Source organism: Oncorhynchus nerka, linkage group LG6 (genome assembly GCF_034236695.1).
Source record: "Oncorhynchus nerka isolate Pitt River linkage group LG6, Oner_Uvic_2.0, whole genome shotgun sequence".
NCBI classification, from domain to species: Eukaryota; Metazoa; Chordata; class Actinopteri; order Salmoniformes; family Salmonidae; genus Oncorhynchus; species Oncorhynchus nerka.
In genome coordinates this window covers 72,960,716-72,975,801 of record NC_088401.1, presented here as the reverse complement: position 1 = coordinate 72,975,801, position 15,086 = coordinate 72,960,716, and the positions used below count along the sequence as shown (strand labels likewise).

The 15,086-nt window shown below is 46.7% G+C and overlaps 2 protein-coding genes across 4 annotated transcripts in view; one reads left to right on the top strand and one right to left on the bottom strand.

Annotated features, from left to right (window-relative positions):
* Positions 1-15,086, top strand: part of macrod1 (mono-ADP ribosylhydrolase 1) — a 149,209-nt gene that overhangs the window by 17,586 nt on the left and 116,537 nt on the right. The gene's annotated exons all lie outside the window — the stretch shown is intronic.
* Positions 1,058-15,086, bottom strand: part of LOC115130924 (leucine-rich repeat transmembrane protein FLRT1-like) — a 31,780-nt gene continuing 17,751 nt past the window's right edge. Inside the window, exons 2-4 of one of the 2 annotated variants that reach the window (XM_029662507.2) lie at positions 13,785-14,469; positions 6,234-7,121; positions 1,058-5,369 (exon numbers count right to left, since the gene is read on the bottom strand). In XM_029662507.2, coding sequence (XP_029518367.1) covers positions 4,147-5,369; positions 6,234-7,110 — 2,100 coding nt within the window. In that variant the 5' untranslated portion in view covers positions 7,111-7,121; positions 13,785-14,469 and the 3' untranslated portion in view covers positions 1,058-4,146. Of the gene's footprint in view, positions 5,370-6,233; positions 7,122-13,784; positions 14,840-15,086 lie in introns of those variants that run through there. The other variant, XM_029662508.2, reaches the window with a different exon arrangement.

Genomic DNA, 15,086 nt, shown 5'->3' with positions numbered 1-15,086 from the left:
TCCCCAGGGTTGGACCTGGCTCCCAAGTGGGGGGGGCCTATGCGGGTGGGCCTAAGCCCCTGCCCAGTCATGTGAAATCTGTAGATTAAGGCCTAATTTATCTATTTCAATTGACAGATTTTCTTATATGAACTGTAACTCAGTAAAATCGTCAATTGTTGCGTTTATATTTTTGTTCAGTATATTTAAGTTGACTTGATTCTTCCTAATATTATGGCAGTATATTTGTACAGTATAATTTAACACAACCCACCACCTCTCAATAAAACACATATGAAAACATTTGAAGTTTAACCAATATATTTTTTTTATTCGCATAGAAAATCAAAGAAACCAAACAAACAGTTCTCACTGTTTAGATTTATACATAAGACATTGTGAAAAGCTGAGCGTATTTAAAGGAAAGGTTTCTAAGACTTATAAAGAAGGCTCTAGATCTTTTCTCTTCCCCCAGAATGCTTTTCCCACTGGAGTTTTGGATTGGAAAAAGACACATTTACATTTAAGTCATTTAGCAGACGCTCTTATCCAGAGCGACACAAGGCTAATTAAGTTTAGCATGGTATATTTAAGCAATAAGGTACGAGGGGGTGTGGTATATGGCCAATATACCACGGCTAAGTGCTGTTCGTATGTACGACGCAACGCGGAGCGCCTGGAAAAACTCCTGTGGTATATTGGCCATATACCACAAACCCCCTCGGTGCCTTATTGCAATTATAAACCGGTTACAAATGTAATTAGAACAGGAAAAATACATGTTTTGTCATACCCGTGGCCAATCAGCACCCAGTTTATAATAAAAACTATAGTCTATACATAACTCACTCGAACAATCTCTTTTCTTTCTCTCCCTCCTTTTCCCATCACTCTCTTTACTCTTCTCTCCATTGTGATTCAGTTGTGATTGAGAGGCCAGAACATTGTTATAATATACGTAGAGTGACAGAAATACACTTCAGAGTGTGTGATTAGTGTGCATAGATGCACAGTGCTGCAGTTTGGTTCATCCATGATTTCTACGTAACTCTCCCCCCCCCCCCCCCCCCACCTGTGACCTGACTGTCTCGCTGGATCTGAATGACTGACTGATGCACACAGAGCTACTAAGTAGATACTAAGTGGCTGTAATGGTACGGCTATTACAGCTTGCTGTGTTCAGATGTTTGCGTGCTGAATGGGTACATCACTGTAAACACATGTTTTTTCCCCTTCATCTTTCCTGATAGCAACCAATAGAAAATGCCTTTTACTTTGGGTTGATTTACTTAATTTGATTGCAGACATTTCTGTATGATTGTCCAGTTAACATGCCTTTGCCGTTCATATTATGATGACATGCAATAAGCAAAATGATATATCCTTTAATATTGGTGTTCTGTATGTTAAGGGAAATGCCAATATGTTGAATTATTTTATTCCATGGCCAAATTGTAATAACAATTTTATCTCTTTAAAGATGGGCACGTTTGATGAACACACTCTTTTCACTGTCTGCTCCTTCCTGTACTAAAATATCAACGATAGGTCAAGTAGAAATGAACTGGTCCTGTTAAGAAGTAGCAGGGTTTGGATGAGGTCCTAGCTATATTCCTACCCTTTTCACTGTCTGCTCCTTCCTGTACTAAAATATCAACGATAGGTCAAGTAGAAATGAACTGGTCCTGTTAAGAAGTAGCAGGGTTTGGATGAGGTCCTAGCTATATTCCTACCCTTTTCACTGTCTGCTCCTTCCTTTACTAAAATATCAACGATAGGTCAAGTAGAAATGAACTGGTCCTGTTAAGAAGTAGCAGGGTTTGGATGAGGTCCTAGCTATATTCCTACCCTTTTCACTGTCTGCTCCTTCCTGTACTAAAATATCAACGATAGGTCAAGTAGAAATGAACTGGTCCTGTTAAGAAGTAGCAGGGTTTGGATGAGGTCCTAGCTATATTCCTACCCTTTTCACTGTCTGCTCCTTCCTGTACTAAAATATCAACGATAGGTCAAGTAGAAATGAACTGGTCCTGTTAAGAAGTAGCAGGGTTTGGATGAGGTCCTAGCTATATTCCTACCCTTTTCACTGTCTGCTCCTTCCTGTACTAAAATATCAACGATAGGTCAAGTAGAAATGAACTGGTCCTGTTAAGAAGTAGCAGGGTTTGGATGAGGTCCTAGCTATATTCCTACCCTTTTCACTGTCTCCCTCTGCCATTAGTTCTCCCTTTGCTCTCCCTCTTCACTCTCCCTCTTCACTCTCCCTCTTCACTCTCCCTCCTCTTTTGTCTCTCGCTCCCTACTTTTTCTCCCTCTCTCTTTATCTCTCTCGAAGGATCAGGGTCTATATTCTTCCTTTTCACCCTTTCCCTCTTTTATTATCTCCCCCTCCTCAATTATTCTGTCTCTCTTTTTAACCTCCCTATGCTTACTCCTATCTCTCCCTCTCACTAGAGTCCCCGGGCGGACATCGCTGCAGTAGGAGCCCCTGTCCCTCAGAGCTGCTATCAGCTCTTCTCAGCTAGAACACAGTTATCTCGCTCTCATTCTCTCTCTCTCTCTCTGCAGCACAAAATAAACAGAGAAATAAAATATAAAAACAGGAGGGGAAAGAGAAAAGTAGAGGTCTAATATAGGAACATATATATTTTCTGTCAGTCAGTGATGAGTTGTTGTGACTAGTACCATCAAACCCTTACCCGTGTGTCTACTCAGCGCATACAGAAGTAGGTAGTTGTATACACTACATGACCAAAAGTATGTGGACACACTCGTCAAACATCTCATTCCATAATCACAGGCATTAATATGGAGTTGGTCCCCCCTTTGCTCTTCTGGGAAGGATTTCCACAAAATTTTGGAACATTGCTGCGGGGGCTTGCTTCCATTCAGCCATAAGCATTAGTGAGGTCAGGCACGGATGTTAGGCGATTAGGCCTGGCTCGCAGTCAGCATTCCAATTCATCCCAAAGGTGTTGAGGTCAGGGCTCTGTGCAGGCCAGTTATGCTGTAGCGTAAAGATTTCCCTTCACTGGAACTAAGGGGCCTAGCCCGAACCATGAAAAACAGCCCCACCCCATCATTCCTCATCCACCAAACTTTACAGTTGGCATTGGGGCATGTAGTGTTCGTCTGACATCTGCCAAACCCAGATTCGTCCGTTGGACTGCCAGATGGTGAAGCGTGATCACTCTCGAGTCCACTGCTCCAGACTCCAATGGCGGCGAACTTTACACCACTCCAGCCGACACTTGGCATTGCGCATGGTGATCTTAGGCTTGTGTGCGGCTGCTCGGCCATGGAAACCCATTTAATGAAGCTCCCGGCGAACAGTTCTTGTGCTGACGTTGCTTCCAGAGACCGTTTAGAACTCTGTAGTGAGTGTTGCAACCGAGGACAGACCATTTCTACATGCTTCAGCACTCGCCGGTCCTGTTCTGTGAGCTTGTGTGGCCTACCACTTTGCTGCTGAGCCATTGTTGCTCCTAGACGTTTTCACTTCACAATAACAGCACTTACAGTTCACCGGGGCAGCTCTAGCAGGACAGAAATTTGAAGAACTGACTTTTTGGAAAGGTGGCATCCTATGACGTTGCCACGTTGAAAGTTACTGAGCTCTTCAGGAAGGCCATTCTACTGCCAATGTTTGTCTATGGAGATTTCATGGCTGTGTGCTTGATTTTTTTTTCACCTGTCAGCAACGGGTATGGCTGAAATAGCCGAATCCACTCATTTGAAAGGATGTCCACATACTTTTGTATATATAATGTAGCAGTCTACACAAGTGTTTCTCTCTGGAATATATTTGCCTTTTAGCGTCTTCCTACGCCTAAACATCCACTTCAAACTACTAACGGTCTTTTATGGAATAGAAGGAAGAGTACAGTAGCTGTAAAGATACTGAGACCTCAAAACAATGTATAAACATGAGAAGCACTGAAACACTTCTGTCACCCAGCAAACATGTATGTGGGGTGGCCCTGTGGGGACACAGCAACCCAAGCCAGTCAGCCAGTAACAGATAAATAAGATTCAGAGCAGAAGTGAGGAGGCACAGAGGGTACTTTGGAACCAAGGAGACCAACCAACCAACCGCCTGCTGGAACCGTATCCTTAGAACGGCATCCAACCGGTGGAGGTGGGAGAAGTGTGTCTGAGATGATGTCATCACGTGTAGGTGTAGTCTATATCCGGGATCATCCCTTGCTCCCGGTAACCCTGGTTGGTCCCGTAGCCTGCCGTGTGACCCAGTTGGGTGATGATGCCGTTGTGACTCTGGTTGCTTCGGTAGGTGCCGTTACCGTGCGATGAGGGGAAGATGGTGTGCACGTAGGTCACATCTTCCCCTCCTTTGGGTTGCAGTGGCTGATGGGTCGTCATGGGCGTCATAGCGAAGCCGGGGCTCCTGATCTCCAGGATGGAGCTGTCCTTCTTAGTACCCGACTCCACGTAGTCATCGTACGGCTTCCCGACCACGCGCTGACCTCTGACCCCATAGGAGTCTGTTTCCCCGGAGACATACCCGGTGCGCTGGCCATACCAGCAGAAGATGCCGAAGATGAGTATGAGGGAGACTAGGGCTGTGGCTCCGCCAATGATCTCGGCCAGGGGGAGGGCTGCCATCTCTGTGTCCGAGTCCTCACCCCCATTTCCCCCCTCGGGGCGCAGAGCCTCCCCCATCTCTATCTGAGAGCAGACGGGGCTCTGGTCTGTTGTGTCCTTTTCCTGTTGCTGTCCTCTCTGTGACCCTCCAGAGTGGGAGGAGGTGGAGCGCAGGGGGAGCAGGCAGATGAGATAGTGTGATCGTGGCGTGAGCTGGGTTAGTAGGTACTGCTGTCTCTCCCCGGGTACCAGCGTCTCTGTGATGGAACCCAGAGCTGCGCTGCTGCCCAGCCTCAGCCAGGACAGCCGGAAGGAGGGCGCCGGCCGCGTGCACAGCCACGTCACCTGCACACTGTCCGCCGACAGAGGCTTCACGGTGAGTTCTAAAGCGTTGTGTGAGGCATGACCCCCCGCCTCTCCTCCCGGTGGTAATGGCTTCACCAGGCCCGGCCGTATGGCTCTGAGGGTGAACAGAGAGCCCTGGGTGGGGGGAAAGGTGGTAGTACTAGTGACACCTCCTCCTCTACCCCCCACACTGTTCACCCCTCCTGGGGGGCCTTCACACTGGTCCATGAGCCCAGAGAGGTCCCTGAGGGCCTGGCCTCGCACCGCCTCCGGTCCGTGGCAGGTCAGGCCCCGTACTGTCACCGCCGCCCCGCGGCCATACAGCCAGGCGTGGAGCCAGTGCAGGTTGCAGCCACAGTACCAGGGGTTCCCCCGGAGCAGCAACAGCTCCAGGCCGTCCGTGTCCCTCAGCAGCCCCCGGGGCAGAGTGGTCAGGTTGTTCCCTGCAGGCATGGAAGTGGACACAAGTCACTCTACGTATGGCACCTGATGTAGAATAATATGCTCATCTGCTGCTAATTTTGTTAGTAGTTCACTAAAGTTACTCTGCAATATACAGAGTATATGTCTAGACTCAGAGCAATGTCAAATCTTAACTAGAATCCTAAGCAAACTATTTGCAGCTGTTCTCATTAGGGTTGAACAGTGGGAACCGGGTTACCGAGATTTACCACCCAAACCCACTCCCCTTTCCCGATTTTATAAATAACTGCGAGAAACCGGTAAATTTGAATGTTATTTTTATGAACAGCATGACTTGAAATGGAAGTGTTAAATTATATGCAATATCTAAATCTGTCTTCTCTACGGGCCATGGTCTACTCTGCTATCTGCATGATCAATCATTAACTCTTAGGGTGGGGACAGACAGCGCATCTCAGTATGAAGAGGAGTTCACAATGCATGTATCATCTCATCATGGCAACTTCTTTTCTTGTGGATGGTAGGAATACATTTGTTGCAGCATAACAGTAATATAAGGACTGAATGCATGTCCTATTTACACATCTCCATCTGGCTTTCGGAGGTTTCCTTATTTTTTCATTGTAAATATGCATTTTTTAAATTGCAACTGCAGAGTTTTAAAACAGCCCATCAGTCTAATATTGTTATTTTAAATCAGTGCGCACGCAAGTGCACCCTGTCTTTCTCTCCATCAATTCTGTGGTTATGTCGTGTGTAATGTGCAGTAGCCTGTATCAAAATTATGTATTGGATAACGGCACTATTATTTAGACTTTCTTGGGATAATAAAATGTCTTATGTAGGGCTGATCAGGCTCAGGTAGCATCAGGCTGGTTGGTTACCTGACAGATCCAGCCGCTGCAGCCTCCTCATCCCGTCCAGGGTCCCCCGGGGCACGTGAATCAGTCCGTTGTCCTGCAGGTGCAGCCTCATCAGGTGTGTGCTGGGCAGGTTGATGGGTGGGGCCTGCAGGGCATTGCGGACTAGCGACAGCTCCGTGAGGTTGGCCAGGCGGGAGAAGGTGTCGTCGGCGATGCGGGTGTTGGCCAGGAGATTCCCGTCCAGGACCAGGCGCCTCAGTGAGGCCAGGCCCCGGAAGGCGTGGGTGGGGATGGTGTTGATGCGGTTGTCGTCTAACCTCAGCTCCTCTAAAGAAGCCGGGAGGCCGGCTGGGATGCTGGACAGGTGGTTCCGGGAGAGGAAGAGTAACCTCAGCCGCCGCATACCGGAGAAGGCCCGCTCCTGAATGCTCACCGTGGAGATGGAGTTGTCGTCCAGGTGTAGCCTCTCTAGCAACGGTAACCTGGCCAACACCGTGCGCGGCAACGTCCGAATGTTGTTGTCCTGCAGGTGTAGTTCCCGTAGCGACGGCGGCAGGTGTATAGGAAACTCATCTAGTTGGTTGGCATAAAGGTAGACCACACGGATACTACTGCTGCGCTCCAACGACGCCGGTAGGCCGGAGTTGGCCAACCGGTTGCTCTGTAGGTAGAGAACGGTAGCTGTTAACGGTAGAGGAGGGATCATGCTCAGGCTCCGGTCGTTACAGTAAACGAAGCCCTCGTCACACCGGCACACTGACGGGCACGGGAAGTCTTCCTCGCCTTCCTCCATGGCAACTGCTGCCGCCGCCAACTCCAGCATCTCGGCCAATAGAGTCAGGCACAGGAGGAGCAGAAAGAGCCAATCACGGAGCTCGGTCAGACTCTCGGCAGCCATAGTCCCGCCCTCTGTGAGTGGGAGAGAGACCAAGAGTTATTGAGTTTTGAGAGTCGTTGTGCTTTAGGAAAGAGAAAGAATAAGAGTTACAGCTCATTTCTGGATTTTGAAATTCTTGTGTTGTGTAAATGTGTTGTCTTCAATTTTTAGTGATGAGTGTATGAATAGTCGCTGGGCCCAATGGAGTGGAGCTGTCCTGATAATATGGGTCCCTCCTACCAACAAGAATCTGTCAGGATAATATGGGTCCCTCCTACCAACAAGAAGCTGTCCTGATAATATGGGTCCCTCCTACCAACAAGAAGCTGTCCTGATAATATGGGTCCCTCCTACCAACAAGAAGCTGTCAGGATAATATGGGTCCCTCCTACCAACAAGAAGCTGTCCTGATAATATGGGTCCCTCCTACCAACAAGAAGCTGTCCTGATAATATGGGTCCCTCCTACCAACAAGAAGCTGTCAGGATAATATGGGTCCCTCCTACCAACAAGAAGCTGTCCTGATAATATGGGTCCCTCCTACCAACAAGAAGCTGTCAGGATAATATGGGTCCCTCCTACCAACCAGAAGCTGTCAGGATAATATGGGTCCCTCCTACCAACAAGAAGCTGTCCTGATAATATGGGTCCCTCCTACCAACAAGAAGCTGTCCTGATAATATGGGTCCCTCCTACCAACAAGAAGCTGTCCTGATAATATGGGTCCCTCCTACCAACAAGAAGCTGTCAGGATAATATGGGTCCCTCCTACCAACCAGAAGCTGTCAGGATAATATGGGTCCCTCCTACCAACAAGAAGCTGTCCTGATAATATGGGTCCCTCCTACCAACAAGAAGCTGTCAGGATAATATGGGTCCCTCCTACCATTACATTTACATTACATTTAAGTCATTTAGCAGACGCTCTTATACAAGAAGCTGTCCTGATAATATGGGTCCCTCCTACCAACCAGAAGCTGTCAGGATAATATGGGTCCCTCCTACCAACAAGAAGCTGTCCTGATAATATGGGTCCCTCCTACCAACAAGAAGCTGTCAGGATAATATGGGTCCCTCCTACCAACCAGAAGCTGTCAGGATAATATGGGTCCCTCCTACCAACAAGAAGCTGTCCTGATAATATGGGTCCCTCCTACCAACAAGAAGCTGTCAGGATAATATGGGTCCCTCCTACCATTACATTTACATTACATTTAAGTCATTTAGCAGACGCTCTTATACAAGAAGCTGTCCTGATAATATGGGTCCCTCCTACCAACCAGAAGCTGTCAGGATAATATGGGTCCCTCCTACCAACAAGAAGCTGTCCTGATAATATGGGTCCCTCCTACCAACAAGAAGCTGTCAGGATAATATGGGTCCCTCCTACCAACCAGAAGCTGTCAGGATAATATGGGTCCCTCCTACCAACAAGAAGCTGTCCTGATAATATGGGTCCCTCCTACCAACAAGAAGCTGTCCTGATAATATGGGTCCCTCCTACCAACAAGAAGCTGTCCTGATAATATGGGTCCCTCCTACCAACAAGAAGCTGTCGGGATAATATGGGTCCCTCCTACCAACCAGAAGCTGTCCTGATAATATGGGTCCCTCCTACCAACAAGAAGCTGTCCTGATAATATGGGTCCCTCCTACCAACAGGAAGCTGTCCTGATAATATGGGTCCCTCCTACCAACAAGAAGCTGTCAGGATAATATGGGTCCCTCCTACCAACCAGAAGCTGTCAGGATAATATGGGTCCCTCCTACCAACAAGAAGCTGTCCTGATAATATGGGTCCCTCCTACCAACAAGAAGCTGTCAGGATAATATGGGTCCCTCCTACCAACAAGAAGCTGTCCTGATAATATGGGTCCCTCCTACCCAGAAGCTGTCAGGATAAAGCTGGGTACCAACAAGGATAATATGGGTCCCTCCTACCAACCAGAAGCTGTCAGGATAATATGGGTCCCTCCTACCAACAAGAAGCTGTCCTGATAATATGGGTCCCTCCTACCAACAAGAAGCTGTCTTGATAATATGGGTCCCTCCTACCAACAAGAAGCTGTCCTGATAATATGGGTCCCTCCTACCAACAAGAAGCTGTCAGGATAATATGGGTCCCTCCTACCAACAAGAAGCTGTCCTGATAATATGGGTCCCTCCTACCAACCAGAAGCTGTCAGGATAATATGGGTCCCTCCTACCAACAAGAAGCTGTCCTGATAATATGGGTCCCTCCTACCAACAAGAAGCTGTCCTGATAATATGGGTCCCTCCTACCAACAAGAAGCTGTCGGGATAATATGGGTCCCTCCTACCAACAAGAAGCTGTCCTGATAATATGGGTCCCTCCTACCAACAAGAAGCTGTCAGGATAATATGGGTCCCTCCTACCAACCAGAAGCTGTCCTGATAATATGGGTCCCTCCTACCAACAAGAAGCTGTCCTGATAATATGGGTCCCTTCTACCAACCAGAAGCTGTCAGGATAATATGGGTCCCTCCTACCAACCAGAAGCTGTCCTGATAATATGGGTCCCTCCTACCAACAAGAAGCTGTCAGGATAATATGGGTCCCTCCTACCAACAAGAGGCTGTCCTGATAATATGGGTCCCTCCTACCAACAAGAAGCTGTCAGGATAATATGGGTCCCTCCTACCAACAAGAAGCTGTCAGGATAATATGGGTCCCTCCTACCAACAAGAAGCTGTCAGGATAATATGGGTCCCTCCTACCAACCAGAAGAGGAAGGGACATTGGAGAGTGGGCAAGGGATGATCAATCAATTTAATTTACCATTGGGTGGACTCCAATCAAGTTGTAGAAACATCTAGAAACATCTCAAGGATGATCAATGGAAACAGGATGCACCTGAGCTCAATTATGAGTGTTTATTTATTTTGTATTTTTTTCACCTTTATTTAACCCGGTAGGCAAGTTGAGAACAAGTTCTCATTTACAATTGCGACCTGGCCAAGATAAAGCAAAGCAGTTCGACACATACAACGACACAGAGTTACACATGGAGTAAAACAAACATACAGTCAATAATACAGTATAAACAAGTCTATATACGATGTGAGCAAATGAGGTGAGATAAGGGAGGTAAAGGCAAAAAAAGGCCATGGTGGCAAAGTAAATACAATATAGCAAGTAAACACTGGAATGGTAGATTTGCAGTGGAAGAATGTGCAAAGTAGAAATAAAAATAATGGGGTGCAAAGGAGCAAAATAAATACAGTAGGGAAAGAGGTAGTTGTTTGGGCTAAATTATAGGTGGGCTATGTACAGGTGCAGTAATCTGTGAGCTGCTCTGACAGTTGGTGCTTAAAGCTAGTGAGGGAGATAAGTGTTTCCAGTTTCAGAGATTTTTGTAGTTCGTTCCAGTCATTGGCAGCAGAGAACTGGAAGGAGAAGCGGCCAAAGAAAGAATTGGTTTTGGGGGTGACCAGAGAGATATACCTGCTGGAGCGCGTGCTACAGGTGGGTGATGCTATGGTGACCAGCGAGCTGAGATAAGGGGGGACTTTACCTAGCAGGGTCTTGTAGATGACATGGAGCCAGTGGGTTTGGCGACGAGTATGAAGCGAGGGCCAGCCAACGAGAGCGTACAGGTCGCAATGGTGGGTAGTATATGGGGCTTTGGTGACAAAACAGATTGCACTGTGATAGACTGCATCCATTTTGTTGAGTAGGGTATTGGAGGCTATTTTGTAAATGACATCGCCGAAGTCGAGGATTGGTAGGATGGACCGTTTTACAAGGCTATGTTTGGCAGCATGAGTGAAGGATGCTTTGGATCTAGGATGCTAGATTTAACTTTGGATTGGAGATGTGGGTTTGGAAGGAGAGTTTACAGTCTAACCAGACACCTAGGTATTTGTAGTTGTCCACCTATTTTAAGTCAGAGCTGTCCAGAGTAGTGATGTTGGACAGGCGGGCAGGTGCAGGCAGCGATCGGTTGAAGAGCATGCATTTAGTTTTACTTGTATTTAAGAGCAATTGGAGGCCACGGAAGGAGAGTTGTATGGCATTGAAGCTTGCCTGGAGGGTTGTTAACACAGTGTACAAAGAAGGGCCAGAAGTATACAGAATGGTGTCTGCGTAGAGGTGGATCAGAGACTCACCCGCAGCAAGAGTGACATCATTGATGTATACTGAGAAGAGAGTCGGTCCAAGAATTGAACCCTGTGGCACCCTCATAGAGACTGCCAGAGGTCCGGACAGCAGACCCTCCGATTTGACACATTGAACTCTATCAGAGAAGTAGTTGGTGAACCAGGCGAGGCAATCATTTGAGAAACCAAGGCTGTCGAGTCTGCCGATGAGGATGTGGTGATTGACAGAGTCGAAAGCCTTGGCCAGATCAATGAATACGGCTGCACAGTAATGTTTCTTATCGATGGCGGTTAAGATATCGTTTAGGACCTTGAGCGTGGCTGAGGTGCACCCATGACCAGCTCTGAAACCAGATTGCATAGCAGAGAAGGTATGGTGAGATTCGAAATGGTCGGTAATCTGTTTGTTGACTTGGCTTTCGAAGACCTTAGAAAGGCAGGGTAGGATAGATATAGGTCTGTAGCAGTTTGGGTCAAGAGTGTCCCCCCCCTTTGAAGAGGGGGATGACCGCAGCTGCTTTCCAATCTTTGGGAATCTCAGACGACACGAAAGAGAGGTTGAACAGGCTAGTAATAAGGGTGGCAACAATTTAGGCAGATCATTTTAGAAAGAAAGGGTCCAGATTGTCTAGCCCGGCTGATTTGTAGGGGTCCAGATTTTGCAGCTCTTTCAGAACATCGGCTGACTGGATTTGGGAGAAGGAGAAATGGGGAAGGCTTGGGCGAGTTGCTGTGGGGGGTGCAGTGCTGTTGACCGGGGTAGGGGTAGCCAGGTGGAAAGCATGGCCAGCTGTAGAAAAATGCTTATTGAAATTCTTAATTATAGTGGATTTATCAGTGGTGACAGTGTTTCCTATCTTCAGTGCAGAGTGTCATAGCAAAGGGTCTGAATACTTATGTAATAAGGTCTTTCTATTTTTTGTCTTTGTCATTATGGGGTATTGTGTGTAGATCTCTGAGGAAAATGTTAATTTAATCAATTTTAAAATAAGGCTGTAACATAACAAAATGTGGATAAAGTTGAGGCGCCTGAATACTTTCCGAAGGCACTGTGTGCATGTCTGTAGTTTGTTGTACAAGTCGGAGAGGCAACGTAACTGGGATTTAGAAAACCCACAAACATTCACTCACAACAAACTGAGACATACAGTATTATGCATGCTGTCTGTGTGTGTGGCTACAGTGGTTATTGTTCTCTTAAATGTGGTATAAATGATTCAGTGAAGACCTTCTGAATTCCCAATAAATATTTAAGTGGATGTTTTACATGTCCTTTTTTAAAAACATTTATACGTTCCTCGGTTTACATTTCTCTGCTTGTCTTTTGGTGTTGAATATTGGTGAGAGTGCCATCAATTTAAAATTCAGAAAAACAAAAAGGAATGTCAGTTGAGTTTTATAGCATACTGTTCATATGACAGAAAATAAAGAAATGAGATGACACGTTATTGTGTACAGTGCAGTATATTCTAGGGGTTTCAGTCTTGAACATGTGTTTTCCTGTCCTCTGAAGTGCTTGACATGATTTGACAGAACATTTGACAAACAAATGCTCTGCAGGCAAGTTTTTCCACAAGTGTGTATGTGTGTGTGTTCTCACTCTCAGGACAACATGCAAAATTGCCCCTCGGCTCCAGTCAAAAGCAAACAAGAGATGCAAAGCAAACAAGAGATGGCAACAATGAGAGGGAGGAGTAGAGCAAGAGACTGAAAGAGACAGATGGAGAGATGGACAGACTGAGAGAAGGAGTTGAGGCTGACTCTGGCAGTGGGTTGTGAGATACTCAGAATTGAATGAATTGGTTTTAAAAGGAGAATCATTAATAATGATGTAATGCTGCTGTGTATCTAGTGATATCCTCATGTGGACGTCAGGGCCTTGTGGAGGAGTTTTGGCAGGTTGATGATAATGATTGATAAAGTTATATCCGGATTCAAGACCGGGTCTGGAGGTGTTTCAGTCTATGTATATTTAGCACAAAACGGCCGGTTTCAAAGTAGTGCAACAGCCAACGTTCACCCAACAGAGGGAGGGAGGGAGGGAGGGAGGGAGTCAGGGAGCATAAAAACATATTGGAGAGTCTCCACTATGAATAACAAATAGCATGTAGCTCTCTGTGACGCCCGCCCGCCTGCTCTCTCTCTACCCTCTTTCTCCTTTCCCTCCCCCCTCTCTTTTCATCTCTCTCCTTGGATAATCTCTTTAATCTGTTCAGCTCCTCGTCCTTTTGTTTATTCACTCACTCCATTCCTTCTGACTGAGATTGGCTCAATCAGACCCCACCCAGCTCGCTCCTCCTCCAATCCTCCTCTCCTCCCTAGTGAGTCTGTTGTCCTTTCTGTCGTTTCATTTGGATTCTGTCCTTCCTACCTCACTCACTGCTATTTTCTCTGAGGCATTGCTCTAAGAATTTTAAATCATCTTCTGAAATGACACAAATTAGCTGTATATCTCAGTAGAATATAGAGAACTTATGACAGGGTATGTTTTAAGACATTACAGAGCAACTTTGTAAAAATAGGTTGAACCTCAAATCTCTGAAGATGATGTTTGAGAAACCTGTTTAACTTACCCTCTCAGTGCTGAGTTTCTCTTTGCCTTCTGTCTTTGTCTGTTCCACAGCTGAAGGGGCTGTTTGTGTGTGTGTGTGTGTGTTTCCAGTTCACTCTGTCCGTAATAGTTGAGGGTCAGTCAGTCCCCTCCTAGGCACCGTACTTCCTGTGGCATTGGTGAGTGATGAAGATGACGGTGACGATAATGATGTTTGTAGCCCGTAGGTCTCCTGGAAGCAGCATGGGAGAGGAGGAAGGCACAGGGAGCAGCATGGCCTACCTAGCCTAACAGCCTACAGCCTCCAGCCCCATCCAGAGTAGCATCTGGCAGCTCAGTCAGTATCCAGGAGAGTCCGTCTTCAAGGCTTGTTGGTTAATGTTGTCTTCGTGTTGATTTACATAGGTCCAGATGGTCATCCAGTCAGTCTGTGTCTGTATAGATTGAACCAGCCGGGGGGAATGGAGAACGTTACACAGTTTAGAGGTTAGAGGAAAGGTGAAGGAGGAGGTGGTGGGATGAGAGGTCACAGGAGTCTGGGCCACTTGTTATCCTTCACTTTGAGGTTTAGAATGAATCATCTCTGGCTCTTAAGGCCTATAGTGACACTGGCACTTTTTCTCTCCTCGAATTTGCAGGGATTAGCGGCTAAAGATGATATTCCTCCCGCTGTCTGTGACACTTGGGCCAGAGACACTGCACCCCCCCTGTGGGGAGAACAGAGAGGGCAGTTAGCTAGGACTCCTCACTCATATACACACACACACACACACACATTACATAATAATGGATTATGGCATTAAAGAGCAGGCACCCTAGGGCTCTGGTCAAAAGCAGTGCACTATAAAGGGAATAGGGTGCCATTTGGGTCATTACCATTCACTACTTTATCAATGAGTCAACTGTATACCAGCAGGGAAGGTTTCAGAATAACCATTATAATTTTTTTGCTTAATACGAATGCGCAAGTCTAACCATGCTCAAGTTAATCTTCAAAGGACAGACACTCCAGCTTCAGTGACTAGACAGTTATGTGTGGCAAGGTGACGAGTCTAGGATTAAAGCACTGTTCTTCAGTCCACAGACTTTCAGTCCAGCCCAGTACTAACACACCCAATGCAGTTATTCAACTTCACATCAAGACTTTTGATTTGTTGAATCAGTTGTGTTAGTGCTGGTCTGGAACAAAAGCCTGCACACCCCAGACTTGAAGCACACTAGATTGAGAGGTCTAGAAAGTGAAAAGTGTAGCGTGTAGTGCGGTGAAGTAGTAATGTGTGGTGAGGTGTGGTAGTGAGGTAGCGTGGTGTGGTAGTGTGGTGAG